The sequence below is a fragment of the Ambystoma mexicanum genome, chromosome 8 (assembly GCF_040938575.1).
Source record: "Ambystoma mexicanum isolate Mex_15411 chromosome 8, UKY_AmexF1_1, whole genome shotgun sequence".
Lineage (NCBI taxonomy): Eukaryota > Metazoa > Chordata > Amphibia > Caudata > Ambystomatidae > Ambystoma > Ambystoma mexicanum.
In genome coordinates, this window is record NC_090929.1 from 903,614,036 (window position 1) to 903,629,936 (window position 15,901).

General features: G+C 49.7%; 1 protein-coding gene across 1 annotated transcript in view; it reads right to left on the reverse strand.

Annotated features, from left to right (window-relative positions):
• LOC138472562 (mitochondrial import inner membrane translocase subunit Tim23) overlaps positions 1–15,901 on the reverse strand; it is a 540,823-nt gene that overhangs the window by 76,539 nt on the left and 448,383 nt on the right. The window contains exon 6 of the mRNA XM_069610797.1: positions 8,934–9,044. Within this exon, the coding sequence (XP_069466898.1) occupies positions 8,934–9,044 (111 nt within the window). The remainder of the gene's footprint in view (positions 1–8,933; positions 9,045–15,901) is intronic.

A 15,901-nucleotide genomic window follows, 5' to 3' on the forward strand; every position in this document is an offset into this window, starting at 1 on the left:
TAACAAGTTCATACCAGGACTTTTTCTATTGTCTTACAGGTCTGTGAGCTGAGCGCCGGTAGCGTTACACTGCTGTCAGCTGAACATTAAGCATGTGTTATTGCGGGGGCGGGGATTTTATAATCCTCCATGCCTCTGTACGCCTCCAAGATCTTCTCCTACTTGCCTAGCAGCGCAGAGGATGAGGTGGCTGAGAACGACAGGCTTAGAGTAGAGTGACGCCACAGCGATCACCGATGAGTGCGGCTGGTGGTGCGTTGAGAGAACGAGTGTCTCCCCCTCCATCCGTCTATACTTGGCATTGAGGCGCCGATTGACAGGTTGGGCTGAGTGTGGCTTGAGCCAACCCTTATTGGCCAGAGTGAAAACGTCCTTCTGCAAGGGACAGGAGACGGAGCCTTTTTCACCAGAGGAAACCTTCCCCTTTAAATTTAGAGGCACGCAGCGGGTGCGGCGCAGGGAGCATGCGTTGCCCTGAGACTGCCCTCCGGCGCCACACCTCAGTCCCCATTGACGCGTCGACAATAGATTTACCATTGCCTAATGACACGAGGAGGATAGTGGGACATATGGAGGAAAGGGGACTAAGGACAGAGTACGTTAGTCACTACGGTGAGTAACTTATAATTACTTTTACGTCCCCTCCCCTTTCCTCCATACTGCATGGGCGATTACAACTGAATGTAGCCCCAGGGTGGAGAGGTTCTTGAGAACCGCCTGTCCGAAAGCTGCATCAGATCTAGAACCCGCATCCAAACATTAACGCTTGCACAGAGCTGAGGGAGTGGCCCAAGTGGCCGCCCTGCTTATGACTTGCCAATGGACATGGCGCTGGAATGCGATGGCCGTTGCCCTGACTGCGTGGGCGTGCATGTTGGCCGGAAGCGGCTTGTGCTGGCCCTCGTATGCTTCCTTGATGGCCGAGACCATCCAGCGGAATATGGTGGCCTTGGAGGCCGGATAGCCTGGTCTTGAGCCTCCGAAACTGACAAACAGAGTGTCTTGTCCAAGTAGAATGTCAGGGCACGCCTGACATCCAGGCAGTACAGCACTCTGTGCTTCGTCCTTAGAATTGGCAAATAACGGAGGAAGGACTATGTGCTCCTTCAAGTGGAAAGCAGACGGCACCATGGGCAGAAACCCTGGGTGTGTCCGCAGGACTACTTTGTCACTGTGAAAGGTAGTATATGGTCCCAAGGTGACCAGCGCCTGGATTTCGCTGACTCTACGAGCCGAAGTGAGGCCAACTAGTAAGGCCGTCTCCCCTAACCAGGGCACGGCAGAGTATTTCCGGACCATGTGTACCAACTTGAGCTGGTGTGTTGGGAGTGCGGTGATATGGGGAGGGGATTTTAACTGTGTGTTGGATCTGGGGATGGACAGATCCGACGATAAGGTGGTGAGGCATGCCCCGGCAGCCCGGGCATTACAGGCGTTGCTACGTGACTTTGAGCTCGAGGATGTGTGGAGGACCAAGCACCCCGACGAGAGGCAGTACTCACACTACTCGGCCCCACAGCAGTTGCACACTAGACTCGACTATATCTTTGCCACATCGGACGTATTGGTAGATGTTTCTAGTGTGGAATACAGAGCGAGGGTCATATCAGACCATTCGCCTATGGTGGTAGAGTGGCAATATGGCCACTCCAGGGCACGGATCCCGACGTGGCGTCTGCGTGCTGAGGCGCTTAAGGACCCGGTTTTTAGGGAGGACGTGCGGGAAGAAATTGTTAGCTATTTTGAGACAAACACAGGCAGCGTTGACTCGGCAGGGACTCTATGGGAGGCCTTTAAGGTGGTGGCACGAGGGGTGGCAATTGCCAAATCAAAAGGCTTGCAGAATGGGGTCCTGGCTGATCTACGGAGAGCGGAAGGCGAGCTGGAACAGACATTGAAGAGCGAGCACATAGATGATAAGCTGGTGCTTAAACTGCAGCAGCAGTGTACGGAACTTTGGGGAAGGCTCTGTAATTTAAATTACAAAAAGTATATTGAGAGACGACACGCGGGAGGAGATAAAACGGGCCGTCTTCTGGCATGGCTATATAAAAGGGAAACCCCGAGACCCCCGATTAGGACGATAACTAGAGAGGATGGGGAGTTGATAGATACCCAAGAGGGCATAAACAAGGAATTTGCGAACTATTACAGGGAATTATACAGGGATCTAGGGGGTGGTGGCCGGGAGGAAATGTTAGAGACCTTGCAAGATATTGGGTTGCCCAAGATAAGCATGGAAGAGAGAGAGGAACTAGATGCCCCAATAACGTTGGAAGAGTTGGAGGCGGTCGTCCGGCAGCTACCCACTAGCAAGACCCCGGGAACGGACGGTCTGCCTAGTGAATTTTATAAAGCATTTGGGGCGGAAGTGCTCCCCCCCGATGCTTGACATGTTTAATGAGGCGTTTGAGACGGGGAAGCTGCCGGAGTCGCTCAGAGAGGCGGTCATTATACCGCTCCCTAAGCCCAACAAGCCCGGACATAGTTGCGGATCGTATAGGCCATTGTCTATGTTGAATCAGGACAACAAGATACTAACGGCTGTCCTGGCAAATAGACTGCGGAGAGTGATAGGCAAGTTGATCCACCCGGACCAAACGGGGTATGTACCGGATAGAAATATCACCCAAAACCACAGGCGACTCCATCGAGTGATCGAATTGGGATGTAATGATGAGGGGGAGATGGCGATTGTGTCATTGGACGCTGTGAAAGCCTTCGATTCGGTTAGATGGGAATGGCTGCTGGCGGCCTTAGGAGAGTACGGACTGGGACCGGGATACATTAGATGGGCGGAGTTGCTGTACAGTGCTCCATTGGCTAGAGTGCGGACAGGTACAATCATATCAGAGAGGTGGCAACTTAGCAGAGGCACTAGACAAGGGTGCCCCTGGTCCCTGATGCTATACATTCTGGCTCTGGAACCTCTGGCACTGTATCCAAGGCAGCAGTATGATATGGTGGGTATTGAGGTTGGGGGGGAAAGGCACCTGATATCCCTGTATGCGGACGACTTGTTATTGTAGCCGAGTCATCCGGAGGAGAATTTACAGTATGTCCTGGACGTGATGGAGAGGTACGCGAGGTTGTCAGGCATAGCGGTCAACCCCCAGAAATCGAGCATCTTTCCGCTGGGCAGCTATAGGGAGGTTCCCATAGACAGGTTGCCAGTGTTGCAGGTGCCCTGGTCAGTTCATACATTTCGTTACCTGGGGATAGATGTCTGCCACACAGTGGAAGAAGAACATAGGTGTAATACTGAGATGGCTGTTGAGAAAATACGGGCATGCATGAGTTTTTGGAAGAAGTTACCTTTGGCGATGATGGGGCGTGGAGCGATGATTAAAATGGTGGTTCTGCCTAGGCTGCTACATTACTTTAGCAACATCCCATACATGATCCCTAAGAGTTTTTTTGCTAAAATAAATGGGATTTGCAGAGAGTTCTTGTGGCATGGTACTCGAAACAGAGTAGCGCTTTGGAAGTTGCAGAACTTTCATGAAAAAGGGGGAGTCAGACTCCCAAACTTTGAGGCCTATTACATTGCGAGCCAATTGCAGTTCGTGACCAAATGGCTCTCCGATGAAGTAACTCCAGAATTTAGATTGTTTGGGCAAGAATGTGCCCCGTTTCATCTAAACGAAGTCATCTGGTTGCCCGAGGCTGTCACAAAGAAGTACCCGGGGATGGTGAGGCTGGGGTGGAAGATGTGGAGACGAGCCTGCAAAATGATGGGAGACCCACTCCCGTGCTCTCCGCAGGTGCCGCTAGTTGCCTTGGCAGGCGAAGATGGACAACTGAGAGGGATTATCAGGACCTACTGGGAACCTGTGGGGCTGGTGACATTGGAGGACATGTGGCAGGAGGGCGCCATCAAGGGGTTTGTAGAACTTAGCGAGGAGGCGGGATTACATGGGGGCCAATATGTCACATATCACAGATTGGGGAGGAGAATTCGGGAACTATGGCCCGAGACTACCCTGGCAAATGAACCGGATGTTATTATGGGAGTGATATATGATACAGCGGAGGGGGGACATGAGATCTCTAGGCTATATGAGATGGTGATGTCGAAGGTTGGAAAGGAATTGACATATTTACGATCGGAGTGGGAGAGTGAGGTGGGGACCCAGATGGAAGATGGGATGTGGGAGCGGGCTCTAGGATATCACAAGAGGGTGTCTAGGAATGCTAGATTACAGCAAATACAGTTATACGTCACGCACAGGGCGTATATGACCCCGCTGAGGATATCCAAATTTCGGAACGCCGGAAGACAGGCGTGCCCTAAGTGTAACAAAGAGAATGCGGACATGACGCATATGTTCTGGGCGTGCCCAGTGATTCAGGGGTTCTGGGGGGAGGTGGCGCGCAAGTTGGGAGAGAGAGGGGTCACGCTTGCTGTAGACACCGCCTGGGCATGTTTGTTGGGTGGGTCTCCCAGACCTCGGAAGCAGAAGCATGTGGGCAAACTAAAAGACTTAGCGTATGTGCTAGCCAAACTAAGAATAGCCATGGGCTGGAAAAAATGTCACAAGCCACGGGTGGAGGTGTGGTGGAGTGACCTGCAGAAATGGGCGGAGGCGGAAACAGCGGTGTGGCAGGAGGCGAGTTGTATGGCTTGGGAGGAAGAATTGGGCTCCCTGATGGCATGGAAGACACTGATATCCTGCATATTTGGGACAGGGGTGGATTTGGAGAAATTGGATGATAACGATGCCCAATCATGTGCGACAGATACAGAAAACGACATGGGAACAGGCTCGCGGAGAGGGGGGGGGGATCAGGGGAGCAGTGCGCATTAATGATTGAATGTTAAATGTGATACTGTTAATTGCACTGCGGTTTGGTGTGTATTGTTGTTTGTTTTGAAAAACTAATAAAAAATTAAAAAAAAAAAAAAACTAGTAAGGCCGTCTTGATGGTGACTAGCCTAATGTCCGCGGACGCCACTGGCTCAAACGGTTTGTGCACCAGGGCGCACAAAACAATGTTGAGGTCCCACACAGGGTGCAGCCTCTTGACAGGAGGGTAGAGTCTTGCAAGCCTCGTGAAATGTTTGACAATAGGATTGGAGGAGAAGGTCCCCTCCTCAGAGTTCCTGTAAGCTCCGATGGCAGCGAGGTATGTATGGCAGGTGTCCACCTGCACACCAGAGTGAGCAAGGTGCGCCGAGAAGGAGAGCACGTCGTCCAAAGTACATGCCAGAGGGAGGTTGGGGGGAGGGGGGGGTCGATTACCTTGGAGTCTGCCCCATGGCAGAATCTGGTCCATTTACCTTTGTACTGGGCCCTGGTAGCCTTGCGCCCTATATTATTTCCAGATTAGCCTGTGAGAGGCTGAGGTGCCGCAGCGTTACCTGCTCAGGTACCACTCTGTGAGGGCTAGTTTCTGTGGTGCGGGGTGGATGACCCTGCCCCCCCCCCCCCCCCTGCTGCGCCAGACGATGTGCTAGGCCCGTCGGGAGGTGAATCAGAGGCATCTCTGAGAGGCTGAGCAGCTCCGAAACCCATAGCCTGGCCGGCCACCATGGAGCTATCAGAATGATGTTGAGTTGGCGAGACTCCTTGAGCTTGCAAATCACTGTGAATTAGCGGTGTGGGCAGAAAGGCGTAAGCCCTCATGCCATTCCACTGAAGCCAAAATGTGTCGCCCAGGGAGCCGGGGCCCTGTCTCTGCCAGGAGGCAGACTGAGGGCACTTCTTGGTGTGCCAGGTGGCAAAGAGATCCACCTGGGGATGATGCCACCTGGTCAAGATCTCCTGAATAACTAGGTCGTTTAGCTGCCACTCGTGTCTGCTCCCAACCTGCTGAGCATGTACGCCTCCAGGTTTGATTCCCGCAGGAGGTAGAAGTTGTTTTCCAGGAGCCACTCACACATGCTGATTGCCAGTCTGCACAGAGGAGGGGGATCTGGTGCCTCCCTGCTGGTTGACGTAGTACATGCTGGTAAAGTGGTCTGTCTGGATAAGGACACCCTTGGCCCTGGGAAGTGGTAAGAATGCTCTGAGCGATAGCCAGATGGCGTTCACCTCTAACCAATTGATGTATTCCTGCTCCTGTCGGGTCCAGGTGCTGTGGACTGAGAGATCGTCCAGGGTGGCTCCCCAGCCCTCGAGCGAGGAGTCTGTGGTGACGGTGGGCGGCCGAAAGGGCTTGCCCGTCCATAGTTTGCAGTCCCTGGACCACCATGTTAGGTCTGGGTGGAGAGATGGAGGAACGTTGATCATCTCAGATTGCGAGCCCTGCTCCTGGTTCCATGAGGCCGCGAAGTGCAGCTGAATCCTCAATCTCGTGTGTGGGACGGCTAATAGGACCGCCGCCAAGAGACCGAGGAGATGCTGGTACCACCATGCAGAGGTCACCTCTCTGCTGAGGAAGTGGGTGGTGGCCCTCTTGATGGCCGAGATCTTGTCCTCCGACAGAAATACCTTCTCAGAGCACGTGTCCCAGATGAGTCCCAACAATGTCAGTCTGCGTAGGCTGCAGCTGAAACTTCTTGAGATTGAGCAATAAGCCCAGATCGTGCAGTGTGTTCATAAGGGCCCGGGAAAAGTGGTGAATCACTTCTGGAGATGAAGCCCTGACAAGCCAGTCATCGAGGTATGGGTAGATGTGGAGGCCCTGCGCCCTGAGGAGGGCAGCCACCATATTCATGAGCCTGGCAAAGACCCTGGGTGCCGACCTGAGGCCAAAAGGAAGGACCTTGTATTGAAAATGGTAGCGCATGATCCTGAAACGTATGAAAGAAGGATGGGGCTGCCAGATCGGGATGTGTAGGTACGCGTCCTTCAGATCAAGGGAGCACATCCAGTCTCCCTTGCACAATGTCTCCGCTATAAAAGCTGGCCTAACCGTCTTGAATTTCTGAAGGTGTAAGGAAAGGTAGAGGGTGGAAAGGTCCAGCACAACTCTCAGGCCCGCCTGGTGGTGGTTCTGAATAGCAAAAATCCTGGAGTAAAAGCCCAAGCCTCGCTGGAAGACTGGGACTTCCTCCACTGACTGGCTCTCTACGAGCGACCAGATCTCTGACAGAAGAGTTGCTGACCCAACCTGAAGGAGTGGAGGGGAGGAGAGGCTGTGGATACTACGGACAGGATCCAGGGGTCCGTGAAATTCTGGTGCCAGAAATGTGCATGAGAGTAAACCTGCCCCCCCCCCCCCCACTGGAGACACATGGACCCAAAGGGGCGTATCATGCCTTCTTTCCCACAGAGGCTGTCGCAGAGGGGTGGGAGGGGACTGGAAAAAGCCCTTAACTCTACCCCCCCACCTTTTTTTTTATTCTTGCGCCGGTTCTGAGACGGCAAGCGGTCCGGCTGCCTGGATCTCTGTTCCTGGAAGCTGCAGAACCCTCCAAACGTATGCCACCTGTCAGAGAACTGTGACTGGGTGTAGGACTTGGGCGTGGTCTTTTTCAAGATGGATAAAGACTTGGCCGTTTGTGAGCTGTTTTTTTTCTTGTCCAGCTCTTCGTGCGTGGTGGAGTGGAAGAGCCTCCTCCCACCCCCTCGAACGGTAGATCTAATATGCGTTCATGGACATCAGGGTTGAATTATCGTGGCCCGGAGAGAGGCTGTCCTCATGTTCGTGGCAATACAGATGGCACAGCCAGAGGTGTCGATATGGGCCATGGTGGATTTCATGAGGTCATCGGCCACCAGCTTGGACTCTGCTAGCCACTCCTTAAAACATGATTGGCTCTGCGTAGGGAGTTCCGGGAGGAAGTCCACAATTTCCCGCCATAACCTCTGGTTACCGGCGGCCAGCATGGCATCAACGTTGGCCTGATGAAGATGCAGGGCAGTTAGGCAGTTGAGGAAGTGTGGAACCCTATGACCGCAGGCCAAAAGTTTTGTCCTGGAGTCTTGGGACCACAAGGTGGTGGGCACTCAAATAGGGAAACTCCCCTTTAAAACTGAAATTGCCGAGTTAAGGCACTATCATGTACATCATAATTAAACTATACTACGGGTCTAAAGAATGGCGAACTTCGGATTAACACAGCAACAATGCTGCACTAGTCTGCATTGGCTGAAAAAAAACGGAATAAAATGGGCTGCACTGTACACAAGACCTTCTCAGTGCTGGACCAAACTGACCTTATTCAGTTTTAACAAAACATGGCAGACTATATAATCAAATGCCAAACAAACGTCAACATCAGCAAAAGTAAGGGTTGCATTCTCTGCACCTATGAGACTACGGACCTTATTACTAGCTCCCTACAGTAAGATCCAACTCCAGTCAAATTCAGAAACAAACATCTACACCCTTTATATCCAGCACCCTTTTTGCCTACTTCATTTTGCTCTCACACTAATGCAGATAACTATTCCGCTGTCATATTTAGCTTCTTTAGCCATCCAAGTTGACAATTTTCCAAAGTCAATTAACTTTGCCACCAGAGAGATCACCCCATTTATACATCTTGGGAAAAAATACCCAGACTATTCTGATAGATTGGTTAACGATTTTATTAGCAAAGATACAGTACAGCAACAAACCAATGGCAATCAGAAACTCGATGCAACAACCCTGACCTATATTTGCCAGTGTAGCTTGCATTGAAGAAAAAAAAGATTCTGTATTGTGGGCGATATGTAAAATAAGCCAGCCTGCACAGCAATTTGTAGAATGAAGCAAAAGAAAACCAATGTCACAACCCAAAATCTGGACTATAGTATGTACATCGTTTAGAAGGATGTTTTTATGGCCAAGTAGTTCGAGGTTTATAGTGTCACCAGCAAGAAAGAACCAGTGTACATCATATTGGCCCTATAAAGATATCAGGCCAAGCGAAGAGAAGAGGGGTGTAGGCACAAAAATGACTCGAGCTGCAGCATAAATCCTCCCCAGGGCTTAATCTTTTCACCACCACCCTGAAATGATCCAACACGTGGCCACAGTGGATTGTCCAAATTACTCACCTGTGGATTTATATAGCATGCCCGTCATGGTGCCAGCAGCAACAGTATTAAGGTCATCCTCGGCACCTCTCGTCTTTTCAATGAGTACACCAAACGCGCTGTATAGCAATGCTGTGAAAGAAAAAATAAATTTCAAGAAACTTGCACAAATCAGCAAAAACTAAGACTCCTACCAAACGCCCACAAAAAAATTACATTTAAAAAAAAAAAAGGTGTGTTGGGGTGGGGGGGGGAAGGGTATGACAGAAAATAAATCGTGAACTTTTGCACCCAAATATATCAGTACAAATTAAGGTCTCTGAATGTTCATTCCGAAGTTAAGAGTTGCAACAATCTTTACAAAACAAACTACTGGAATAGAGTTGCAAGCGGGAAAACCTATTTGTACTTTTGAATACAACCAAACTAACCCACATGTTTTTTTATTTAACAAAAAAAATGCAGCCATTTTGTGTTACAAAGGTGTCCTGTGTTTCAGGGATTTGTCGCATAGCGTAGGTCAAAATCAATAATTCTTAAAGAACTGCAAAAAAAAAATACTGCTCAAAGGCAGTTGGTTACAATTGTCTGCTATCAGCTGGAATGCCAAGTATGTTTGCTGCCCAAAATGGACTAGTATGTTATGATTCAAAGGAGAGGGTCCAATAGTAGAGGCCTTAAAAGCCTGAAACAAATTCCTACCATGGCAGGTTAGCATAATAAAACAAATAGAAAAAATCATAATGTGTGCACTTCGTAAGTGACCAGATCTGTTGTAAACTGGAACTTCTAATCTTAAAATGAATCTTCTGTGGACATAATGTTCTGACGTTTCAATAGACACATTGCTTCTCTTCCAATGCACCTTTCGACTTCAACTCCCCCTATGACAACACCACATCTACACCCACATCCTTTCCCCGACAGCCACAAATCCTGTGAAATTCCTCAGCCTGATAAAACCGTCCCCAAAGCTTGCAACTAAGCAGTTCACCGCCCACATCAAGGGGAGATTGTCTCGTGATTCCCCACACCCAATTGGATCACCAGCTCTAAAACAGATTGACCAACTCCACCCCTACCACCACCGACTCTCCCCTCGAGACAAGCGGGCTCCCAGCAGCCTGAACACCAACTCACTCCCTCCTTTGCATACACAAACTCTCCCAAACCACCTTACCAAACGACCCTGCCGACCTCTCCCTCCATCCATCCATCCATCCATCCATCCATCCAAGCTTCCTCCACACAACCTCCAATACCATGTCTGCCTTCACCTGCATCTCCTTCCACTTGAAGCCAACCCTCCAAAGACAACCTACCACCACATCAAGCTCCCACCCAGCACCTAAAACCCCCAGCCGCAAACAAAAACTATTCAAATGTTTGCTCATCAATGCCAGATCTGCTATAATTTATTTTATAATATATACACAATATAATCATAATAGTGTCAAGACATCCTTTTCATCACTGAAACTTAGTTTTTCAAAGACATCCTCCCGATTGCACAGGAGGCTTTCCCACTGGGATACAAACTGATTGTCCAAAACCAGGGCAGGTGGCATTGCCAACCTCCCCAGTGTGTCTCTGCTTCTCATTGACAGCTTGCCACCAAACCCAGACTGTGAATCCCTCCTAATCACATTCCTGCTCTACCCCATCCCATCTCTACACACTGCTTTGTGATTATATACCGACACCCACGATACAATAGAACCTTTTCTGAATCCATAACCAACTCCATTGCAGCCATCATAGTCTCCCACTCCCATCTAACATCATTAGAGGACTTTGTTTGATATGCCCCTAAATCCAATGACCCGCTCTCTAATGGAAACTTTGCAGCCAACAGCTTATCTCAGCCCTGATGCACACCACTGGTCACACCTTGGATGCAATATTCGCATCACCGGACTTCGTCACCACGTTACCAACACGCCCGCTTGTATGGTCAGAGTATTCCACAATCATCTTCGTCCTATCGGCATGGGACTCCCACATCCCATTAGTAGCCTCTGTACCACAAACCCATTGCCTCATCTGGAAAGAAATAAGTGATCCCTGATCTGGCAGAGCTACCACTAGTCTCTCAGACCACACTTTCTCTTTCCCCACTCAGGTCACCATCTAACTTTGATAACTGGCTCTCTGAAGCACTCAACTCCATTCTCAGATCTTTCTCAAACAGTAAATGCCATTCACCCAGATGGTTCTATCCAGCTCTTAAAAAAACTGAAAAAATTGAACCATATGCTGGAGTGTAGATGGTGTTCAGACCAAGCTACACCCAAAAGACTCACATACACCTCAGCTCAAAAACAATTGTGCAGAAATCCGCAAAGTCAAAAGGTCCTATTGCAGGAAGAGAATCTCCATAGCCCCACACCCAAACTGGGAACTCGCTAAGCTCATCACTGAATTCAACGCCTTTGCATGCTCCACCAACTCACCCCGCCACACATTCTTTTTGTGACTTCCAGACCACTTTCATAACAAAGCACATACTTCTATACTGTCTAAAATCTCATCATTCCGTGCCTGGGAATCGGGGGTGGCTGTGATGACGTTGGCGCACGCAACGTGCACCGACTTCAGGAAATTATATTTACATGCTGAAGCCTTTAGGATTCCGCATGTAAATCTAGCAGATAGTTTTTCGTGCTGCCCTGGCATTTTCTGCCCGATTTTGCATGGGGGAGGGCCCGTTGTAAAGTTGAGATTCCCCGTTCCAACAAGCCCTCCCACAAGCAGATTGCTAGTCGAGGATTGTTTGATCATCGACCAGCAGTCCCACAGGACACCAGAGAATTGATTTTGGGTGTGCACTCCTCCCCCTCTCAAACAAACCAATGCCACAATGTTTTGTCTTCTTTGGGAGCAGATAGGTGCTGTTTTACACCCATTTTCCCCAAAGGAAGGCAACACTAACAAAAAGGCACACTTGGGGCATGGCCCTGTGCCTGTGGTCCAGCACCCCCCCCCCCCCCCCAGAGGGGCAGGTTCTTGCTGCTTCCATGGGGGTCAAAATTGAGGGTCTGCTACAATTTGACCCCCCCAGGGAAGCAAGGACCACTAGGCCACTAGGAATATGATCTTGGGGTGGGGCAGGCCAATCAACTTACCTACAGAAAATGCCAACCAGATGGCATAATGTTGTTTTGCCTTCTTTGGGGGCAAATTGGGGCAGTTTTGCACAGATTTGCCCCCAAAGAAGGCAAAACAACATTACACTCCACATACAGTGGATCACTTGGGGGCATCAAGGGGCTGGTTCCGTGCCTGTGGGCCAGCTGCTTAAGGGATCCCGCCCCTCCCCTACCCCGCCCAAGGTGCAGTTTTGCCAGAGGCACACTAGGAGCATCAGGGGGCTGGCCATATACCTGTAGGCTAACACTAAAGAACGGTATTTGGAGAAAGCTATTGTATAAGTAGAGGAACAGTTGATAACCCTTTTCCTTGTTACACAAAACACACAGACTGTCCCTATTATGAAGAATACCCTGTGCCTAACCCAATGGATCTCTCCCTACGGGTCAGATGGTGCACCACCTATCTAAAAGGGATAGCAGGAAGATTCTAACTATCCAATAAGTGTACACATCCACCTATAAAAAGGTCAGACACAAGTCATAAGTACCAAACTCAAGACGCTAAATATTAAATTATGCCTTTTTCATGAGCGACATGGAACATACATCTCTATATTTTAATAACCACTTCTCGTAGTGATCCTGTCAACTCAAAACCTTGTTCTGATCATGTAAAACAAAGCTCCTCTGAGAAAGGAACTAGAAAACTAGAGGCTGTACAGCTATCTAGCCATAAAATATATTTGTGACGTGTGCAGGTTTCTTTAAATTGGACATCGTTATCTGCATGAGTGAACTCATGCATTGTTAGGTCGACCGGTTTCGATAACCATGGTAGTTAAGGTCATCTTCAGGACCAAGCGTTCTTGTCATGGGGTACAATCCCTCTTTGGACCTTCAGTATAATCCAGGCGACACCTCAGTTTCCTAGGTGGAAACGAAGTAGAGAAACCGGGGGATGAGGCACACATCTTTTTAATTTACTGCGTGCTCTTAATGTGTATACTTTCAATTCGATTATACATTCATGTGCAATAAAGGATCTAGTATTATATCCTCATACAAACACCTTTTGGGGGGGGGCGGGGGGGGGGGAGGAAGGGTGAGGGTCAGGGGTGCCAATAATAGGCCACAGTATTAGGTTTATTTACCAATGGATGGATTGTAAGTAACCCCGTGTCGTTACTTAGATAAATGCCACCACCGTGAACTACTATATAACCATGCAACTACTTGTAACTTCTAAATCAGGTACAGCCAACCTACCTAAGCCCCGAGTGGGTAGTTCTACACATGCAGGGAGGCTCAGCACATTAGTGGGATCAGTAAAGCTGCATCAGTTTCAGCATCTAATGGTATATACACTTGAATTAGACAAGTATTGTGACTGGACAAAGTGTATTTGTGCCAAGAAAAAGTCTGCTTAACTCAACGGAGGAGTGTAATGCAGACAGGTGTTGTTCTAACTAGGCTGTGTCCAAACACGCAATAGCTTGGCATGTGTTACATGTAATTACTCAGGCCAGCCCCCTCAGGAATCCCTCCCAGGTAGGGGAGAATCCCTTCTGCTTCCTTGGGAGCCAACATTTAGGGTCTGGTCCCAGTTTGCGATACAATAAGGAGCACTAGGCCGGCAGGGAAAAGATTTTGGGGTTGGGGGGGACGGTTTCAACCATTGCCCGTCACGTACCCCCGGCCGTCCTAGAGCTCTGGCTGGGCTACATTACAGCTTTCCTTCAGGGATTTATGGGGACCCTGCCGGGGCTCCCAAGGAATGCCGCTGGGCCTAGGTACAGGCGACCAAGGGTGAGGGCACTACCATCAGCTGTCCTGAAGCTCTGGCCATGCCGCTTTACAGCTTTTCCCTCCTGGGAGGGATGGGTACCCTGCCGGGGGCTCCTTGGGACCAGAGCTGGGCCTGGGGAAGCAGGACCCACATGCGAGACAGGCACCGAAGGCCGTGGCAGCACCCCTGGCCATCCTGGAGCTCTGGCTGAGCTGCATTACTGCTTTTCCCCCGGGGAGGGATGGGGACTGTTGAGCAAGATTGTATGCAGTAACCCTGTGAGACTGCACCAGCCTTGACCTCTTGGCAATAGTTAACCCAACCTTTGGTATTAGCATGTACTTCACAAGTTGGTAGAGTGACTGAGCAGCCAGGCTTATCTCAAGAGTGGTCAATGTGAGCCGTAGGGTTATTACACTCGAGGTTTCTGGATTAAACAATTATTAATTTAACAGTCAGTTGAATAAGCCTTTTTTTTTTTTTTTTTTAGAAGGGAGCAATATATAAGTAACAAAAATAAACTTCAAAATACACACTTTCTTTAAATCAGTAAATAGCCATTTGGGATGGCACACAGATTCTTCCCTACACCCTGAGGTGACATAAATAACTAGACAGAAACTAGCAGTAGCATTACTATGCCAGACGACAATTGTTGCAGTGCAAGAGTGACAAGAGGAGGGGGAAGGAGGGGAGAGAAGGGGTGAGGAGAGGAACAAAACAAGTGACTAGCAGTTGAAGGTTGATTACTGTCAAGATAGTGCTGAGGCAGGTGGGGGAGGAGAGAACAGAAGGGAAGGGGGGGACAGATGAGGTGTTATCAGTCGTCAAGGGACCAGTGATAAGAGTAAGTGCTTAGAGAAGTATAGAGGTAAAAAGTGGGGGGGAGGTTCGGGGGGGAGGAGACGGCTGCAAAGACAGGCGGCTACGATTTACTAGGTCTGACGGCAATTGGGGTAGTGCCAGAAAATGACAGACGGGGGAGGGAGAGGGAAGTGGATAGGGAGGAGAGAAGGAGGTGAGGGGGGGTGTAAGGGCAGGAAAAAGGGCAGGAAAGGGGAGAGAGGGAAGAGAGCAAACGCAAGGGGCAGAGGGGAAGAGAAGAAAAGGAGGAGAAAGACAAGGGGACACTGGCGGGACAGGGGGACAAGGGGACACTGGCGGGGGGACAAGGGGACACTGGCAAGGGCAGGCGGACCAGGGTAGACAGGGCCAGGAGTGAGCCTTGAGAGGAGGGCCGGACAAGCCTGCTGGCCTCATTGGCCCAGATGTAGTGGGCCAAGGCCAATCCCAGGACCCCAGCAGCAGGATAGAAGGCACACCGGTGCCCAACAAAGAAAAAGCCTTCTTGGAATGGCCGTGCCTCGTTACTGAGGTTAGTGTCAAAAGAAGAAGTTAAGAATAAAAATGGTTACCAAATATTCTTAAGCAGGTAAGTACTTTCTTCAAAGTAAAGTAGGCCTTTCTAGGGGAAAGGCAAAGCAAAAAGTCAGAGGCAAGAAGAGTCTTTCAGGGAGACAGGACAGTCAATGGAAGTTGATCAAAAAGTCTAGGTGAGCTGAAGCACTTCTTGCAGGTAGGTAAAAATTCTTGCAAAATGTTTTAGAAGTTTTGTATACAAATGAAATCACTGTAGGGCCACAAGCTGAGAGGCTTGTGAGGGGCAAAGCGGCAAGCAACTCTGCAAGAGCAACCAAGACAAGTCTCAACTGAGAACTAGCAAGGCTGCACAACAAGAGGTAAGTCCCCTTAGTTGTACAGTACCTTTGTTAGAATAAATAGGTTCCAGCTGGCTTCTGTTCTGGTGTTGGTCTGCAGATCCTGTTGTTCCTGAGCCTCAGTCGTGGGGACAAGAGGGAGGATGTCTGGTGACTACTGCACTACGAATTAAAGGTCGGCAGCAACAAAAATGGGCAAACTTCAGATCAGCAGCAATCTGCGGTTTCAGCTTGTCGCGACCCTCGCAAATAGCACCACCGCGGTTCTCAGATACCTTAATGGACTAACCTTGCATCTGGGGTCCAGCACTCTTGAGGTGGCTCAGGCTTGGTCAGTCCTGCTTTATGCGAGTCTGGAGGATCTTCCTGGAGCTCGGGTCCGACTTAAAGACA